Raw genomic sequence first — 17498 nt, 5'->3', positions numbered from 1 at the left:
ATATGCATATGATATGCTCGTAGAATTTTTTTTATGCATAAAAATTCACATAATATTATCTATTCATATATATGTACATCAGGGACTTATACAGTTTTTATGCGGAAGCAAATCCACACACACACCTCATGTTTGTCTGCGGCAGCGGCTTGATGTTACGAGAAAGGTCTGGATATTGCCACATGTCTATAACACAAATCTTAAAGCACCACTAATAAACATATCTAGGCCTCCATATCCGTCGGTGGTCTGTTGGCAAATGTCGAGAAGTTCACGTGAAAGACATATCCAGGTGACGACATATCTGTCGCAAAAATTTTCTATATCTTTCAAATTTAGAACACAAAAATTTTTTGTATCTTCCCTCTCCCCCAACCACAGTGTTGGTGCAGAATTTCATCGAAATCGAAGAAGCTAGAGCTAGGATGACCGCAGCCGCCACCGGGACCTGTAAAGAAAGTCTAAACCGGAGTTGGGGGTGTTCCGGCAAGACCCTCTGACGCTCAAGTCAGTACTCTGCTTCAACAGAAATGGAGTGCTCGAACGAAAATTTTGGCAGAGTTTCGAGATAGAGTTACCAGCTTAGAGAAGAACGTATCTGGGGGTTCCTTATTTATAGACGGAGGGTGTAACTGACTGACAGCGACATCTGTAACCATCTGGTAGTGGACCGCTCAGAGCCGCGTGGAGTTTGTTACGGAGAGTAGTGGCGTCAGGGGTCGTTCAGGGCCAGTGGAGCTTCTTGCGAAGAGTGGAGTGGTGTCCGTTGTCGGGACTTGCTAGAGAGTGGTGGAGCTGCATGAAATCCGTTGCAGGGAGTGGAGCAGGAGGGCAGCTCTTGTCGCGACTCGTCAGAGAGTGGTGGAGCTGCATGGAATCCGTTGCAGGGAGTGGAGCAGGAGGGCGGCTCTTATCGTGACTTGTCAGAGAGCTCTGATCCGTCAGCTGGAGCTCGGCTGGGACATCTGATGGAGCGGAATGGCTCTCTATTGTTGGTCTGGGAGAAGCTCGGATGTCCCCGAAGCTGCTGACAAGTCTACTATTGTCGGGTGGCTTAGGCGCTGATACTACAGGTGGGAGTCACCTGTTGCAGAAGCTCGAATAGAGACTTTCTGTTGGCGAAGCCCGGTAGGAATCCGATTGTTGGAGAAGTCCGTCTGGGATTCGCCCAATGTGGAAACTCGCTTGAAGATGATCCGTTGGGGAAGTTTGATTTTATAAAGGATCTGGTGAAGGGTCGGTCGGTGACGGACTTCGGATGGCATTGGGAAGGTCCGGCAGACATCGAAGGCGATCGGTTGTTGTAGGAATCCAGTTGCTGGAGTCCGATCGTCGTAGAAGCTCATCCAATATCCAACCACTATGGAGGTTCGGTCGAAGTCTGGTTCTTGTAGAAGGCTGAAAGGAGACCGCTTATTGTAGAAGCTCGGTCGAAGGTCAGTTGTCGTGGGAGTTCGGAGTAGCGACCTGGCCGATGAGTCCTGTCCCATTGTAGAAGCTCGGTCGAAGGTCGGTTGTCGCGGGATCCGACTATGAAGAAGCTCGGCTGAAGTCTACTTGTGACGGAAGTTCGGAAGGAATATGCTTACAGTAGAGGCTCGGATGGGATTTGCTTACAGTAGGGATCCGAGGTAGGCCGTTCGCTGTAAGGGTTCGGAGCTCGTAGTAGGAGTTCGGCTCTTGCAGGAGCCCAGTTAGAACCTTGAAGGCGGTCGACCGCCGTAGAAACTAGGATGGAGTCCGATTACTGTAGAAACCTCGTTGTCGAAGAAGCTCGGATATTGACGAAGTCCGGAAGGAGTTCGAAGAATAGTTGAGCACCGTAGAAGGTCGGCCGACAGTGAGGCCTAGAGAGCCTTTGGAGCGGCACGGTAGAGGGATGGAGAAGCTCATTGTCGGAGCAGTCTAGAAGCTCGGACGGTCGGGGGGTTCAGAGAGACGCCACACAAAATTGGAAGCCAGAGAAGCCCTGGAAGGGTCGGTCTTTTACAAACTTCGGTCGGAGGGTATTTTATACCCAACACCAGTCTCCTTACTTTCGAGTTCGGGTTACGAAAGAAGGAAGTACAGAGAAGCTCTCACGGCCGAAGCTGTCCTCCTCGACTTCCGTGCTTGACGGTTACCAGATATTTTGACGTTCGGCACGCTGGTACTGGAATCTTTTCAGAAAAGATTTCTTCTTTTTGGAATTTCCGCTGGGGCGTGGCTCTAGGTGCGGCGCAATAATTATTTTGTCAGCTGCCAGCCATTTTCAACAGCCTGTCAAAGTGAGTGGGACACGCGGCAGGTACAGGCCGGTCAGAGGAGATCCACGATCATAACAACTCCAGGTCTTGTTGCCTATTTAAACACGTCTTCCTCCTTAGGGGTTTCACCCTGCCTGAGAGAGTCCTTCGGTCCCTTCTTCCCCGAGAGCTCCAGCCTCCTCTAGCGTCCTTCTCGACCTTAGGCATCCTCCGGGTCTCCCATCGTCCTTGCTGCCCTCCCGCACTCCCCAAGCCAACCTAGGTTAGTCCTGGAACTTCTCGCTGTTTATCTGTGTTTTTTTTTTTTTGTGTCCTGTTCGTTTAGCTTCCTTAAGGGTCTGTTCGCTATTTTTCTGATTTTTCCAGAATTTTGTAGCTTTCGTTCGATCCAAAATATCTTTCGATATCTTTTCTTCTAGTAGTTCTAGGAGTTCGTCAGCCCCAGTTCCCTATAATACTGGTACCGTAGACGAATCCGTAGCTAGGACCGAACCTTGTCCGGCCTTTGCGCCGGACACCATCCCTGGCTCCTTGACTCCGGATGAACTCTCATTGATAAGGATTCAGTATGGAGTTCCTCCGAAGTACGAGCTGGAGCTTTCCGGGCCATCTGACCGGGCTAGCGCCCCTCCTCCTGGTCGCTTCTGTCTGTACCAGGAGGCCTTCCGTGCCGGACTTCGGCTCCCGCTGTCGTCCTTTATTGTTGCTCTTTTCCATTTTCTGAACATTTCTCTAGCCTCCGTTGTGCCGAACTCCTTTAGGTTTTTGATAGAATTTTTTTCCTTTGTAGTTTAGTCGAAGTTCGGCCGACTATTTCTTTGTTTAGGAGCTTCTACACCTTCAAACGTCATCCCTCAGTAAGGGATTGGTGGTACTTCTCCCCCCAGTTCGATAGAAAGGGGTTGCTGAAAAGCGCCCCCTCTTCCGTCCATAACTGGAAGGAGAGGTTCTTCTACGTCCGATGCCCAACCTTAGAGCTAGGGTTACCCCCTTGGGGTTTTCTGAGGGATTCCGCCCGTCGGGCCTCTAGCCTGGAAAGGGACGACCTCGAGGCCTCAAAAAAGCTCGAGGCCTATCGAGCCCCCCTCCTCTCCGAACTTCTAAGGGAGCAACTTTTGTTCAACGTCGGCCTGAGCCCCCTTAACCCTGCCGGTACCTCTCTCCTTTTTGTCTCTCTCTTTTCTTTTTTTTTTTTTATAGTACTTTCCCTTCTTCTTATTCCATCTCGAAGCCATGCTGATCTTCTTTTATCGTAGACATGGACGCAAGCGTGGCTCGAAGGTTAGCCCAGGGTCTCAAGACCCACAAGAGAAAGGATGCCTCAACTTCGGGTTCGGTGAAGAAAGCCAGGACAGAGGGGACAAGCTCGGTCGCGTCTGCTCCAATGTCCGTCGCCGTCGAAGTCCCCTCCGACGTCGAACCTGAAGTCTCCCGAACCCTTTCACAGAGCCCCTCGACCGAGGGTCCCATTTCGGAGGTTCGTCCTGAGGGGGCACCTGGAGCCAAAGGGAGGAAGAGAAAGAAGACCCTAGTCCGGAGGAGTCGCAGTCGCAGGGCTGCCGCCGAGGGGGTCGGCGGCTCCGAGGAAGACCTGGGGGAAAATTTCTTCAACAATAAGAACTTGATAAAGAGGCTGATCGAAGGGTGCATCCTGCCCGAGGTCGTCGAGAGGATCGTCCTCGTCGATCCTGAACTGCGGGTCTGGGATTTTCTGGGATCCTTCCTCGAAGTAGGTTAACTCACCCTTTTTTCTCCTTGCCTCTTTAGCTTATTCTTCAGCCCTCATATCGACTCCCCGACCTTTCTTGCAGATTGGGCATCAGCTCGTTGCCAACGTAAAGGCGGTGAAGATCCCCCGAAGAGAGACAGCTCGGGCAGAAGAAGGTCGTCTAGCCGGGGCCGCCCGCCTTGAGGAGAAGATCGTCGAGGTCCGGAGCCTCCAGGAGGCGCTGAAAAAGGAGGGACAAATCTCATCCAACCTGAGGACCGCCTTGGAGGAGGAGAGAGGGAAGGCTGAGGCCGAAATCTCCAGACTGAGGGTGCAGGTTTTCGAGCTGAAGGCGCAGATTTTCGAGTTGAAAGTGCGAATTTCGTCTCTGGTCTCGGAGGCAAGGGCTCGAGCGGTGGAAGAGTTTAAAGCCTCCTCCGAGATGGAGGATCTAAAGGTCCAGTTCGGCCAGGACACCTTCATCAAGGGGTTTGAACTCTGCCAAGAGAAGATGGCTGGGAGGTTTCCCGAATTGGATCTCGACTTCCTGAATGAGGCGTCCGACGATGAGGCTGGACCATCCGAAGTCACCGCCGATCCTCTTCCAGTCGGGACCTCGTCGGCTGCCGTGGTTACCGCTGACGATCTTCCGAGGTCGCCGACCCCCTCTACTTCTATCCCAGAGGTCCGAAACCTCTAGCTTTGTATTTCTCCTTTGTGGTGATATATATATTTCTTTTGTTCTCTTGTACTTGAAACTTATTTGATCAATGAAGCTGGATTCATCTTTACGGAGGGTCCCTCCCCCCTTTTCGTATTCTTTTCCTTCTTTTTGTCTTCTTGCATTGATTTGAGTCGTGGCGCTCTTATCTTCCAACGATAGTGTCCTGCCGAAGCTCTTCCCCTGTCGGAGGGTATTTCCATGAAGTCGATGGTACGAGACCTCCAAAGAAAAATTCATCGGTTGACAGGAAAATCCAAGAAGCTAAAAGATGAACTCCACCGACTGAGGAAGAGCCACTCGAAAGTTACTGCAGAGGCTATTCGCCTTCAGGACCTCCACAAAAAGGGGCTCATGGAATTCACCCGGAAGAAGGCCGACTTCGTGACAGAGTTTGAGGAACTCCGGAAGCGTGCCACCGATCTTGGGCTCAGGCTTCCAAGATTAGCTCTCTCGAGGTCGAGCTGGCGGCTGCACGGGAGAAGATCGACCAGCTGAAAGGGAGCTCATCCTGGCTCACAGTCCAAGCCGACCGCGACCGAGACTGATCGAAGAAGTTCTCCGAACTCCAGAAGTAGCTGCAGGATGCTGAGGCGAACTATAACGCCTACCGAGTTGGCTGAAGTGGGCAGATAGAGGACTATCGAAGGAAGCTCCAGACGGTGACCGACGAAGTAGCCCACCTTCGAAGGCAATTGTCCGGGAGAGTCCAACCTGCCTCGGCACGAGGCTCCGATGAGCTCTGCTCCTTGAGGGAGACTATGGCGGAATTGTCTGTGGCCCTTGGGTGGGGAGAGGTCGAACTGCAGCGGCTGAAGATTCAGCTAGTCCACGAGCAGCAGGCGGTCAAGGATGTCGAGGCAGAGTCCGAGGTCCTGAGGAGAAGGTTTTGAGAGTCAGAGGACGAGCGCCGGCAGTTCCATCGGATGTTCCAGGATATGCTGCTGAAAAAGAGGGAACTAGAAGAGGAAGTCGAAGATTTAAGGTAATCCATAGCAAGGGCCGGAACCGAGAGCTCGAAGTCGGAAGAAACTGGGCTTCCTTAGAGCCTCTTCTTCTTCTTTCTTTTTCTTCTTCTTTTTTTTTTGGCCTTTAAGGCTTTGTAATGCATACTTTACCAATGAAATGTGAATGAAATCGTTTATTACCTCGCCCATTCTGGTATTGAATGGTTGTTTACCAAACTCCATTTGTCTTCCATCTTGTTTGGCGTCGACGTAGTTTGTAATCCCTTGCTGATTCTTGCGTTGATTCATCGTTCACCGAACTTCTTCTATCTTCCGTCTTGTTCATTGCCGACATAGTTTGAAGGTTCCTAGTTGCCGCCATGTCGATTTGTCATTAGGGACTAGAGATTTTTGACAAGGGTTTTCTCTCTCGTCGGGATGAGGTCCCTTGTGCCTTTGATATGGTTCATTTTTCGCCTATCGCCGATGTAGCTCGTCACCTCTTCTTTTCATCTCCCCTTTTCTTCTGTGTTTGAGTGAGCATCTTCCCTCCACTCTTGACGGGGCCATGAGAGTGTGGAGGAGCCATTGAGGAAGCTTTCCTCCTTGTCAATCAACTGAGTCTTTGTTTGCGTCGGGACGAGGTCCTCCCCTCGTTCCCGACAGTCGGTTTCAGCTCGTGTCAGGATGAGGTTCTCTTCCTGTTCCTGACAAGGCTGTGGGGGCACATAAGGGCCGTTGTGAGGGCCTCTCCCCCCATCCGATCTTTAGGAAACTAGGCCTTCGACTTTGCTCATGTTAGGATGAGGTTCTCCTCCTGTTCCTAACAACGCTGTGGGGGCACATAAGGGCCGTTGTAAGGGCCTCTCCCTCCATCCGATCTTTAGGAAATCGGGTCTTCGACTTTGCTCATGTTAGAACGAGGTTCTCTTCCTGTTCCTAACAAGGCTGTGAGGGCACATAAGAGCCGTTGTAAGGACCTCTCCCTCCATCCGGTCTTTAGAAAATTGAGCCTTCAACTTTGCTCATGTTAGGATAAGGTTCTCCTCCTGTTCCTAACAAGGCTGTGGGGGCACATAAAGGCCGTTGTAAGGGCCTCTCTCCCCATCCGATCTTTAAAAAATCAGACTTTCAACTTTGCTCATGTTAGGACGAGGTTCTCCTCCTGTTCCTAACAAGACTGTGGGGGCACATAAGGACCGTTGTAAGGGCCTCTCCCTCCATCCGGTCTTTAGAAAATCGAGCCTTCAACTTTGCTCATGTTAGGACGAGGTTCTCCTTCTGTTCCTAACACGCTTAGTTTCGTTTGTATGGGGGAGTTATCTCCCGTCGTTATAAGCTCATACCAAAAGAAAGAATGCACAAATATGAAGAGAATTTTTATTCAGGGCAAAGTTGTTGGTAATACATTCATAGATTTTTCAAACTCTATAACCGCGGAAGGTCTGCTTCTCGTCGGGGTCCCCCCGAGACGGAGTTGATAATCCCAATCGGAGGCCAATCTTCTGGCTGCTCCTCCCTCCTTGGCGGTTTCGATTGCGGCGGGGCCTTAGACCGATCTTCTCTTCCTTCAGGTCGACGTCGAATGAATCTGTCGAGCCGACCCCACCTGATGAGCTCCTCGATCTTGTCTCGGAGCTGAATACACTCCTCCGTATCATGGCCGTGGTCACGATGATAGAGGCAGAATTTGTTCGGATTGCATTTTTCAGGGTGCGAGTGTATCCTCTCCGACCTTGGGAGCTGCTCCCTAACCTCCATCAGCACTTGAGTTTTTGATGTGTTAAGAGGGACGTAGCTGTGGAATCTCCCGGGAGGAGAGCCTCGCCGAACTCGACGGTCCGGGCTTCTCTGTTTACGAGCTCGGGGAGGAGTCCGGGCGCGCCCGTGCTCGAGAGGAGTTCGAGAGCGTGGCCGAGCTTCACTTGGCCCTTTTTCGATTGCGGGCTTGCTCGAGTCTCCCGCCTGCTGCTCTCTTGCAGTCTCCTCATCCTTCATCTTGAAGGCTTCTTCCGCTCGGGCATATCCTTCGGCCTGAGCCAGCAAATCGGCGAAATCCCTGGAGTACTTCTTTTCCAAGGAGAACAGGAGGTCGTTCTTCTGGAGGCCGTCCTTCAGAGCGGCCATCACGATCGATTGATCCAAGTTCTGGACCTTCAATGCAGCGACGTTGAAACGGTTGACATAAGCTCGGATGGATTCTCCCTACCTTTGCTTGATGTTGATGAGGGACTCCGAACCTCTCCGGGGACGTCGGCTGCTAACAAAATGAGCCGCGAACTGGTAGCTCATCTGATCAAAGGAAAAGATGGTATCCGGCTTCAACGTCGAGTACCAGTTCCTTGCTGCTCCCTTGTAGGGTGGATGGGAAATCTCGGCACAGAATGACGTTTGGCGCACCATGGAGCAGCATCATTATCCGGAAGGCTTCTAGGTGATCGATCGGGTCCGAGATCCCGTCGTAACTTTCGAATTGGGGGAGCTTGAAGTTTGGAGGGATCGATTCCTGCATGATCATTTGAGAAAAAGGGGGGTCAGTACAGATGTCCTCACCATAAGCAGGGGGAGCGTGGCGGTGTTCTTCAATCCGTCGGTTCATCTCTTGGAGCCTTCGATCCAGGAAGTCCTCGCGACTGCGGGTCTCGAGGATCTTCGTGCGGAATGGAGGTAGAGATCCTCCGGGAGTAGAATCGTGATCGGACTGAGGGCTCTCCACCTTTGGGTTTGTCTTTCCGGGAAAGACGGGGCACTGGCCCAAGTGGCCCGTCCTACCGTTGGATTTTGGAATTCCGGCGACGCTCTCTCCAATCGCACCGACGCCTGCGGCTGTTATTGCTGCTGCATGGCCTGCACCACTTCAGTGAGGCCCCTGACCTGCTGAACCAGCAGGTCGAATTGCTCCACTCCAACCGCCATTGCCGGAGGAGGAGGAGGAGGGGCCTAGAAAACTGGAGATGAGGCCGGAGCCTGAGATCTGGCCGCGGAGGTCGTGGATCGCCTGGTGGATGCTCTGCGGGGAGGCATCAGGTGAAAATCTAGTAGAAGAAGGAGAAGAGAATGTCGGAGAAGATGACCAAAATCAGTCTCGTTGAGCACTCCTTTAAGAACAAGGGTACTGCAAAGACACAGGCCCCTTCCTCTAGCGCCAATTCTGTTGGTGCAGAATTCCGTCGAAGTCGGAGAAGCTGGAACTGGGATGACCACGGCCGCCGTCGGGACCTGCAAAGAAAGTCTAAATCGGAGTTGGGGGTGCTCCGACAAGACCCTCCGACGCTCAAGTCAGTACTCTGCTTCAACAGAAATGTAGTGCTCGAGTGAAAATTTTGGCAGAGTTTCGAGATAGAGTTACCAGCTTAGAGAAGAACATGTCTGGGGGTTCCTTATTTATAAACGGAGGGTGTAACTGACTGACAGCGACGTCTGTAACCGTTTGGTAGTGGACCGCTCAGAGCCACGTGGAGTTTGTTACGGAGAGTGGTGGCGTCAGGGGTCGTTCAAGGCCACGTGGAGCTTGTTGCGGAGAGTGGAGTGGTGTCCGTTGTCGGGACTTGCCAGAGAGTGGTGGAGCTGCATGAAATCCGTTGCAGGGAGTGGAGCAGGAGGACGGCTCTTGTCACGACTCGTCAGAGAGTGGTGGAGCTGCATAGAATCCGTTGCAGTGAGTGGAGCAGGAGGGCGGCTCTTGTCGTGACTTGTCAGAGAGCTCTGATCCGTCAGCTGGAGCTCGGCTGGGACATCTGATGGAGCGGAATGGCTCTCTATTGTTGGTCTGGGAGAAGCTCGGATGTCCCCGAAGCTGCTGATGAGTCTACTATTGTCGGGTGACTTAGGCACTGATACTACAGGTGAGAGTCACCTGCTGCAGAAGCTCGGATAGAGACTTTTCATTGGCGAAGCCCGGTAGAAATCTGATTGTTGGAGAAGTCCGTCTGGGATTCGCCCAATGGGCAACTTGCCTGAAGATGATCCGTTGGGGAAGTTCGATTTTATAAAGGATCTGGTGGAGGGTCGGCCGGTGACGGACTTCGGATGGCGTTGGGAAGGTCCGGCAGACATCGAAGGCGATTGGTCGTTGTAGGAATCCAGCTGCTGGAGCCCGATCGTCGTAGAAGCTCATCCAATATCCAACCGCTATGGAGGTTCAGTCGAAGTCTGGTTCTTGTAGAAGGCTAAAAGGAGACCGCTTATTGTAGAAGCTCGATCGAAGGTCAGTTGTCGTGGGAGCTCGGAGTAGCGACCTGGTCGATGAGTCCTGTCCCATTGTAGAAGCTCGATCGAAGATCGATTGTCGCGGGACCCGATTACGAAGAAGCTTGGCTGAAGTCTACCTGTGACGAAAGTTCGGAAGGAATATGCTTACAGCAGAGGCTCGGATAGGATTTGCTTACAATAGGGATCCGAGGTAGGCCGTCCGCTGCAAGGGATCGGAGCTCGTAGTAGGAGTTCGGCTCTCGCAGAAGTCCGATTAGAACCTTGAAGGCGGTCGACCGTCGTAGAAACTCGGATGGAGTCCGATTACTGTAGAAACCTCGTTGTCGAAGAAGCTCGGATATTGATGAAGTCCGGAAAGAGTTCGGAGAATAGTTGAGCACCGTAGAAGGTCGGCCGACAGTGAGGCCTAGAGAGCCTTTGAAGCGGCACGGTAGAGGGATGGAGAAGCTCATTGTCGGAGCAGTCCGGAAGCTCGGACGGTCAGGGGTTCAGAGAGACGCCACACAAAGTCGGAAGCCGGAGAAGCCCTGGAAGGGTCGGTCTTTTACAAACTTTGGTCGGAGGGTATTTTATACCCAATACACAGCATCCACAGCATGCTTGGGACCAGCGGATGCCGTAAACTCCTCTCGTTCTCTCTCCTCTAACTAAACCCAATCTAATTATGCTAAGACCCAGAGAATGCCTAAAAAATCTCTCTTTGCACACTTGATGGTGCGTCCCTGGCACGAAGAACAATCCACCACTAAATCATCCACCGGTCGCTCTGAGATCCATGCTCTGAGATCCATACAAATAGATCAATATATTCTATAAAAATATTAGATGGGCATTTACATAATTTTTTATAAATAAAAAATTATATTTTATATTATATGCACCGTATAATATATCATGTCAATCACCTCATTTTATTTTTATAGATTTTCATTTATCAAACATCAACTTTGATTGCCGTCCCCCTCATCTTGTTTCAGACTGTTCCCATGGCTTACAGCCGTCTTAGTGGACGTGGTGTCGGGATGCACGATTATGGTTTTTTACCGTTTGAAGGCAAAGGTATGTGACATAAATTAAATGTGCGTGTTATCTTCCCCTAATAAAAGGAAGTCAACATCCAGACTGCCAGCTGGAAAGAAGAGGACGCAACTGTACCAAGCCCAATCTCAGATCACCGACAGTCCAACCTACTAAGAAGAATCTGAAGATGTCAATCAATGGAACAGAAGGAGATCTCATGTCAAGCGATTGGGGACAATGTACTTGACCCACTCATGTGGCCGTTCCTTTTGTAATTTTGTGTGATAAAGCCTAGCTGAGCCAAGCACTAACAAGCCAGACGTCAAGGCTCGGCTCAAAACTATTTTCCGGCCTAAAATTTAAGATCACGTTTTAGTTTATGTAGAAAAGATTCACACGTTGATCAAGACTAGATTTGAGCTGTTCACGGGCTCTTAGATCTATTACATGCCCTCACAAATAGTTCGACATGGGTTGGAGTCCGTGATTAGCACATGCAAGTTATGTCTTCAAGAGGTTTTAGAGTTTTCAGAAGTAGGTAATTGTTAAAGGGCAAAGATTCAGAATTTGGGCAGCATATGTGAAATTCTTCAAAAAAGTTTAGGAAGCACTGTCTTAAGAATTAAATAACAGAAAGAAAGAAGTATGCAACAATGAAGCAACTTTTTGAATACCATTGTCAATAAAAACTAAGAATTTTTTTTTTTGAAGTAAAGAAATTAATATTTGATCCAAGATTTTTCCTCAAGTTTGTTGTCAATAATTAGTAAGTAAATCAGAAAATATCAGATTAGTCAGACTTGGTCCTCTATTCTTTTGTCACCTAAAGTATTTACTGAATCATTCGGCCAATGAAAAACAAGTAGAGATCATTCAACAACCAATGAGCAAATACTGTCACGCTGCCAGGACTAACAGTGGCCCAGGCTCATCTTATAAAGACAGCTTGTTCAGGTACTGTAGGTGTGCTTAGAATGGCCATGTGAGATGTTTGAAGGTTCTGCCCCCTGCCTTCGTCTGAAAAGGCGGTTAACAGGTTTGCCCTTTCCAATCTGGGAATGAAGCAATCCGGCATGCACCCATCATTGTCAGCAACTCTTCTGTTAGGTCCACAAGCAAATAGTTTTTTTAAAAACAAATCTAGAAGGGGAGTGTAAAATTGAGGCTTTGTCCATCACTGCAGGACGACGGTAAAGTTGTTTTTATTCTTTTACCAGAGAAAAGGGAAAGAAAAGAAAAAGAAACGTGATGAGTGTTAGATCGAGTAATTCATTCTTCACTGCATCCGGTAGAAAAAATTATCAAAATATTTTTTTAATATTATAACATTCTATTACTTTTTAATAAAACGTAACAAGATGTTATAGAATACAAATAAAAGATTATAATAATCATGATATCCCGTTAATTTTTATGACATCTCGATAGTTATTTAAAAGATATAACAGGATATTATAATAATATTATAATATCTTATTAATTTTTATAATATTTTAATAATTATATATAAAATATAATAAGATCATAAAATATAACATCATATCATGCCATAATTATGATATGCCGTTATTACCTACGGCATCTTGATCGAGCAAAATAGAATAAAAAAAATATATTTTAATTAAAAAAATTAAAAAATTAAATTATATTAAATATCTATCTTTTTATTAATTATGCTGCATAGTCCAATTCAAAGCAGTATATTTTTTCTCCCCGGCAGATGCTGTACAAAGAATCTCTGTTTAGATTGAACCTGGTACGGAATTTGAACACTAACAAAGAAAATAACTTCTTCTTCTTTTTTCCGTGGCAACATCCTAATGTTTTTGTTAAGGAGCAGGCGACCTGTTGGATATGCAACTGGGAACAAAGAAGTCATTTCGTTCGGTAGATCTGGAGTTAGAGTCCAGCAGTATGGTCTGGGCAAAAGAACCACACTGCTGAGCTGATAGGTGGCCAATAGAGTGTAGTTTCTCTACCACAATAGTCCATGTGGAAAGTATGAGAAAAGAGGAATAGTTTCTTTTTAACTTAATACTTTGCCATTACATGTCTCCAAACAGCTCAGGGGTATTCCCCTCCACAATGTAATACATCTTTTCTCTTCTGTAAGCAAGCTTGAGACCAAACAACAAAGATGTTGCGAAACATAATAAATGGGTGAGGTAAATCAAACAAAAAGGGATGACTAAAATCAAGAACCATTTGGGACCAGAGGAGAGATGGCAGCAGCAGACACAATGTGATTATTGTAACCACGTAGACACAGATATGTATCTATATACTGGTCTGATCTAGGCAGTGGGTTTCTCCAACTTGAGGGGCTTCACCACCTCCCAGGTGAAGTCGGGGTCATCCCTACCAAAATGCCCATAAGCAGCTGTCTTCAAGAACCTCCCGCTGCCACCCCTCTTCAAGTCAAGGTCGATGATGATCATCCCAGGCCTAAAATCGAAGTTCTCCTTCACAATCTTCAAGATCTCCTTATCCGGAATCTTGCCTGTGCCACAGGTATCCACAAACACTGAGAGAGGCTCTGGCACACCAATGGCATAAGATACCTGCACAATGCAGCGTCGAGCAAGCCCATTGGCAACAATGCTCTTGGCTGCCTGCCTCGCAATATAGGCACCACTCCTGTCAACCTTAGTGGGATCCTTGCCAGAGAAGGCGCCACCACCATGGGCTCCCCAGCCACCATAAGTATCAATAATGATCTTGCGGCCAGTGAGCCCTGCATCACCATGTGGTCCACCGATGACAAAACGGCCAGATGGGTTGAGGTGGAAGATGGTCTTCTCATCAAGGTATTGCTCAGGGATGACAGGCTTGATGACATGCTCCTTGAGGTCAGCAGCAATCTCATCATTGGTAACAGTCTCATCATGCTGGGTCGAGATGAGGACAGTGTGGACTCGGATGGGGATCATAGCACCGTGGTCATTGCGGTACTCAACAGTCACCTGGGTCTTGCCATCAGGCCTCAGCCAGGGGCAGGTGCCATTCTTACGGACCTCAGTGAGGCGAGCACCCAGCTTCGTCGCAAGGACGTGGCTGAGGGGCATCAATTCTGTTGTCTCATCAGTTGCATAACCAAACATGTGACCCTGGTCACCAGCACCAATCTCCTCAGGGCGCTTCGTGAAATGGCCATGAACACCCTGGGCAATGTCAGGAGACTGCTGCTCAATGTTGACAAGCACCTTGCAGTGATCGGCATCAAGTCCAACATCATTGGATATGAATCCAATCGCCCGGCAGGTGTCACGGACTATTTTCTCATAGTCGACATTGGCCTTGGTAGTGATCTCCCCAAAGACCATGACCATGTTGGTCTTGGTGCAGGTTTCACAAGCAACCTTGCTGTCAGGGTCCTGTTCTAGGCAGGCATCAAGCACAGCATCCGAGATCTGGTCGCAGAGCTTGTCAGGGTGTCCCTCATTCACAGATTCAGAGGTGAAAAGGAAGGTGTCCGAGTTGGCCATCTGCAATAGACCAGCAAATTGAAAGATCATATAAATATCCATGGACTTTAGTTACTCTGAAACACTGACTGCTATCTATTATAATTCTGTTATCATAGATTACATGGACCACAAAATCACATAGAAACAAAATCATGGAAATATTATATCTTCAGTCCTCATTTTGCTAAGTACTTCAACCACATTGCTGAGTACTTTTAGCATATATCCAACAGACTCCAAACAAAAACTCAGATTAAAATACAAAATTAACTTCTGATATGGCACAAATGTGCTTTACATGCGGTTCACTGATTTTAGAATCAAGTTTGAATATTGGCAGGTAACAAATAACTTCATCAGAATTTGTGAAAACTACAGGATGAAAGCTGCTCATGACCAAACACCATAAGTAAATTGTTCAATATCAATCAAGGATGCATGTTCATGAGAAGGAATTACTGCATACAAAAGCAGTCTGGAATGACTCTGTGCATGTAGTTCATTCACCAAGATACGAAGGAATAAAACAAGAGAATATACTCCAGGATAATCTTTTAACAAAGCTGCTTCCACTTGAAGATTCGTGGGAATGAAAGCAAATCATTTGAAAGGAGCACAAGGATCTATAACATCAGGAATCAGAATCACATAATATAGCACAAATTAAAGTACTTTGATTTAGATAAGATCCAAAAAAGTCAAAGCACTACACAAAGTAGATGGCCGATCTAGGTCGAAGAATCTCAAAGCTTGCAGAGGACAAAGTAAGAATTAGGTCCAAATTCCAAAGCAGCATCTTACAGTGGAAGGTCGGCCCAGGTCTAACAGCTAAAGGGTAACAAAAAGGCAAACAGCACTAATATGGAGCAATACACATATACGGCTACAACTTTTAACACTTAGCATTTTATTGAATGCCCTAATTGCCAAAGAAACAGATCTCATAACTAATAGCTTGATGAAGGTGAGAAAGAACCATATCCAGCAAAATTCATCAAGAAGAATGATCACAATGCCCAAAAATCCAAAGAAACAAGCTAGATCCAGCCTCATAATAAGCAAAAATAAATAGACACGAAAACTGTGCCAACAATCTACCTCTGTTTCAGATTGAACCATCACCAAAATCCTCAAGTATCATGGTACTATGAAAAAGATAATCTTTCCACGAAATCTATACAAATCTAAACAACAATGTTCAGAATCAAAACCTATCTAATCTCATTACATATGATTCAGGAGAAGCTCTACTAGACTACAACAACCTAATTTAACAACAAAATACTCAAGATCCACCCATTTCCAGACAATCAAAAACCGTAAACACCAGAGGCAACTGCCTGCACCGCATCAAGCCATTTCAAACGAAAACGCGCATAAAGCGTTTTCTTTAAACCACATAGTAGCACTTAAGCAACTAAATGCACCAGATCTAGCCATCTCAAATGGGGTGATTCAAAAATAAGTCAAAAATCATGGGAAAAAAAAAAATCTCCACGGACCCGTTCCAGATCCACAAAGAAAGAAAACAGTCCCTTGAAATAAAAAAGAAACAGAAAGAAAACTCAACAAATCAAAGAACAGAAATCCCTTGCCATGCTCTCAACACGAAGAGAAAGAACAAGATCCCCTTACCTTTAGAGCAAGAGAAGAAGAAAGCAACCAAAGAAAGAAACACTAGCTTCCCTGCTGCTAGGATTCTGGCCTTGGGTCGGACGCAGGGATTGGAGACGAGGAGCCTCATATTTATAGACAAGCGGCGCCCCAACGACGCCCTTTGGACTCCAGCGCCAAAGTGAGATGCAGATCTGACCGCCCACGGTTCCGTCGGTCCCGCGAGCTCGGCCGTCGGATCCATAGGGCCCCTTTATGTGGTGACTTTGGTCGTCGGTGGCCACAGCGATCCCCAGTCGCCCGGGACCACCGGCTGCAACCGGTACCAGCCCACCAACCCCGCCGGGCCCCACCGCGACCGAACCGGGTCGGACGCGGCTCGGCTTTATTGGCTCTGATTAGCCAGCCACTTAATTGGGACCCATCTTGCATGCTCCCAATTTGTTGCTTGAAAATTTTTTTTTTTTGAGAAAAAACTATTATTTAGTTTGTGACATTTGTTTAGGTGGACGTCAGCATAATGTAATCTCCAATCATACTCTTATTTATCCTCAAAACGATATAAAATTGTACCATTTGCCCAAGTCTAACCCTTTTTGTTTTCATTAAAACTTAAGCCCAAAAGTTCCTAGAACTTGTCAGTTTCTTAGGATTGAACCCGCAAAAGGGCTTGATTACCGGGAAAAAAAAAAAGGGGGCTTGAAACTTGAGCCTTGAGCAGGTTAGTTGTCAAACCAAGCCGTTGGATCCAAACCATCATCCATTGACAACCTCATCGCATCTATATCGCATATTTTCCTATACTGCAGGTCTGCATTCTATATTTTATCAAAAAAAAAAATTTCAACATTGATAGTGAAATGAAAGTAGGTAGTTGTGACTATTTCATGGCTTCCCATAAATTCTATAGAGAAACCTAGCTACCTAATTGATTGGTACATTTTTTGGCAAAATTATTGTACTCTTCCTCTTTCTCTACCAAATATGTTTGCTTTTAGATGCCTAACATTTTAATTATCGAAATTGGTCTTGTTGTTTTTTTTGGTAAACAAATATTAGGTTTCTTGATTATCTTTAAAAAAAAAAAGGATAATTATTCTAGAGTTTTCCTGCATACCAAATATAAGTCTAACATAGATTCTTGAATATGGTAACTTATGTGCTAAAATAAATGCCTTGTTCATAGGATTGGCAATAGGTCATGTATTAGTTGATTAGTACCATCCCGTACTAATCTAGTAAAGCAAGAGGGTTAGAGTTAGATAGAGTGGGTTAAATCAGTTAAGCCAAATAAAATCACAAAAATCTTTTTCATTTTTTGGTATTGGGAAGGAAATTGGTGAAGAATCATATATATCTGGATCAAAGGAAGATTTTGCTGTTAACAACACCTATGCACCTCGGATTCATTATGGATCAAGTAAAATCCATCCTATTAGGATCGAGTCAGAAATCTGATAAAATGGAGTAAATTAATTATCATATTTATTTTTTTTATTTTTTTTATTTTTTTAAGCTATTGTACATGATCAATATTGATAAGGAAATGAAGTACAAAATAAT

General features: G+C 47.0%; 1 protein-coding gene across 1 annotated transcript; it reads right to left on the bottom strand.

The window, feature by feature from the left end:
• Positions 1 to 12854: 12854 nt before the first annotated feature.
• Positions 12855 to 16093, bottom strand: LOC105057289 (S-adenosylmethionine synthase). Its single transcript, XM_010939860.4, has 2 exons — positions 15957 to 16093; positions 12855 to 14339 (listed from the first exon to the last, which is right to left on the bottom strand). Exon 2 carries the CDS (start codon positions 14337 to 14339, stop codon positions 13149 to 13151), a length of 1191 nt encoding a protein of 396 aa, XP_010938162.1. The 5' UTR covers positions 15957 to 16093; the 3' UTR covers positions 12855 to 13148.
• Between the last annotated feature and the right edge of the window lie 1405 nt (positions 16094 to 17498).

Source organism: Elaeis guineensis, chromosome 14 (genome assembly GCF_000442705.2).
Source record: "Elaeis guineensis isolate ETL-2024a chromosome 14, EG11, whole genome shotgun sequence".
NCBI classification, from domain to species: domain Eukaryota; kingdom Viridiplantae; phylum Streptophyta; class Magnoliopsida; order Arecales; family Arecaceae; genus Elaeis; species Elaeis guineensis.
This window is presented reverse-complemented; position numbering and strand designations above follow the sequence as displayed.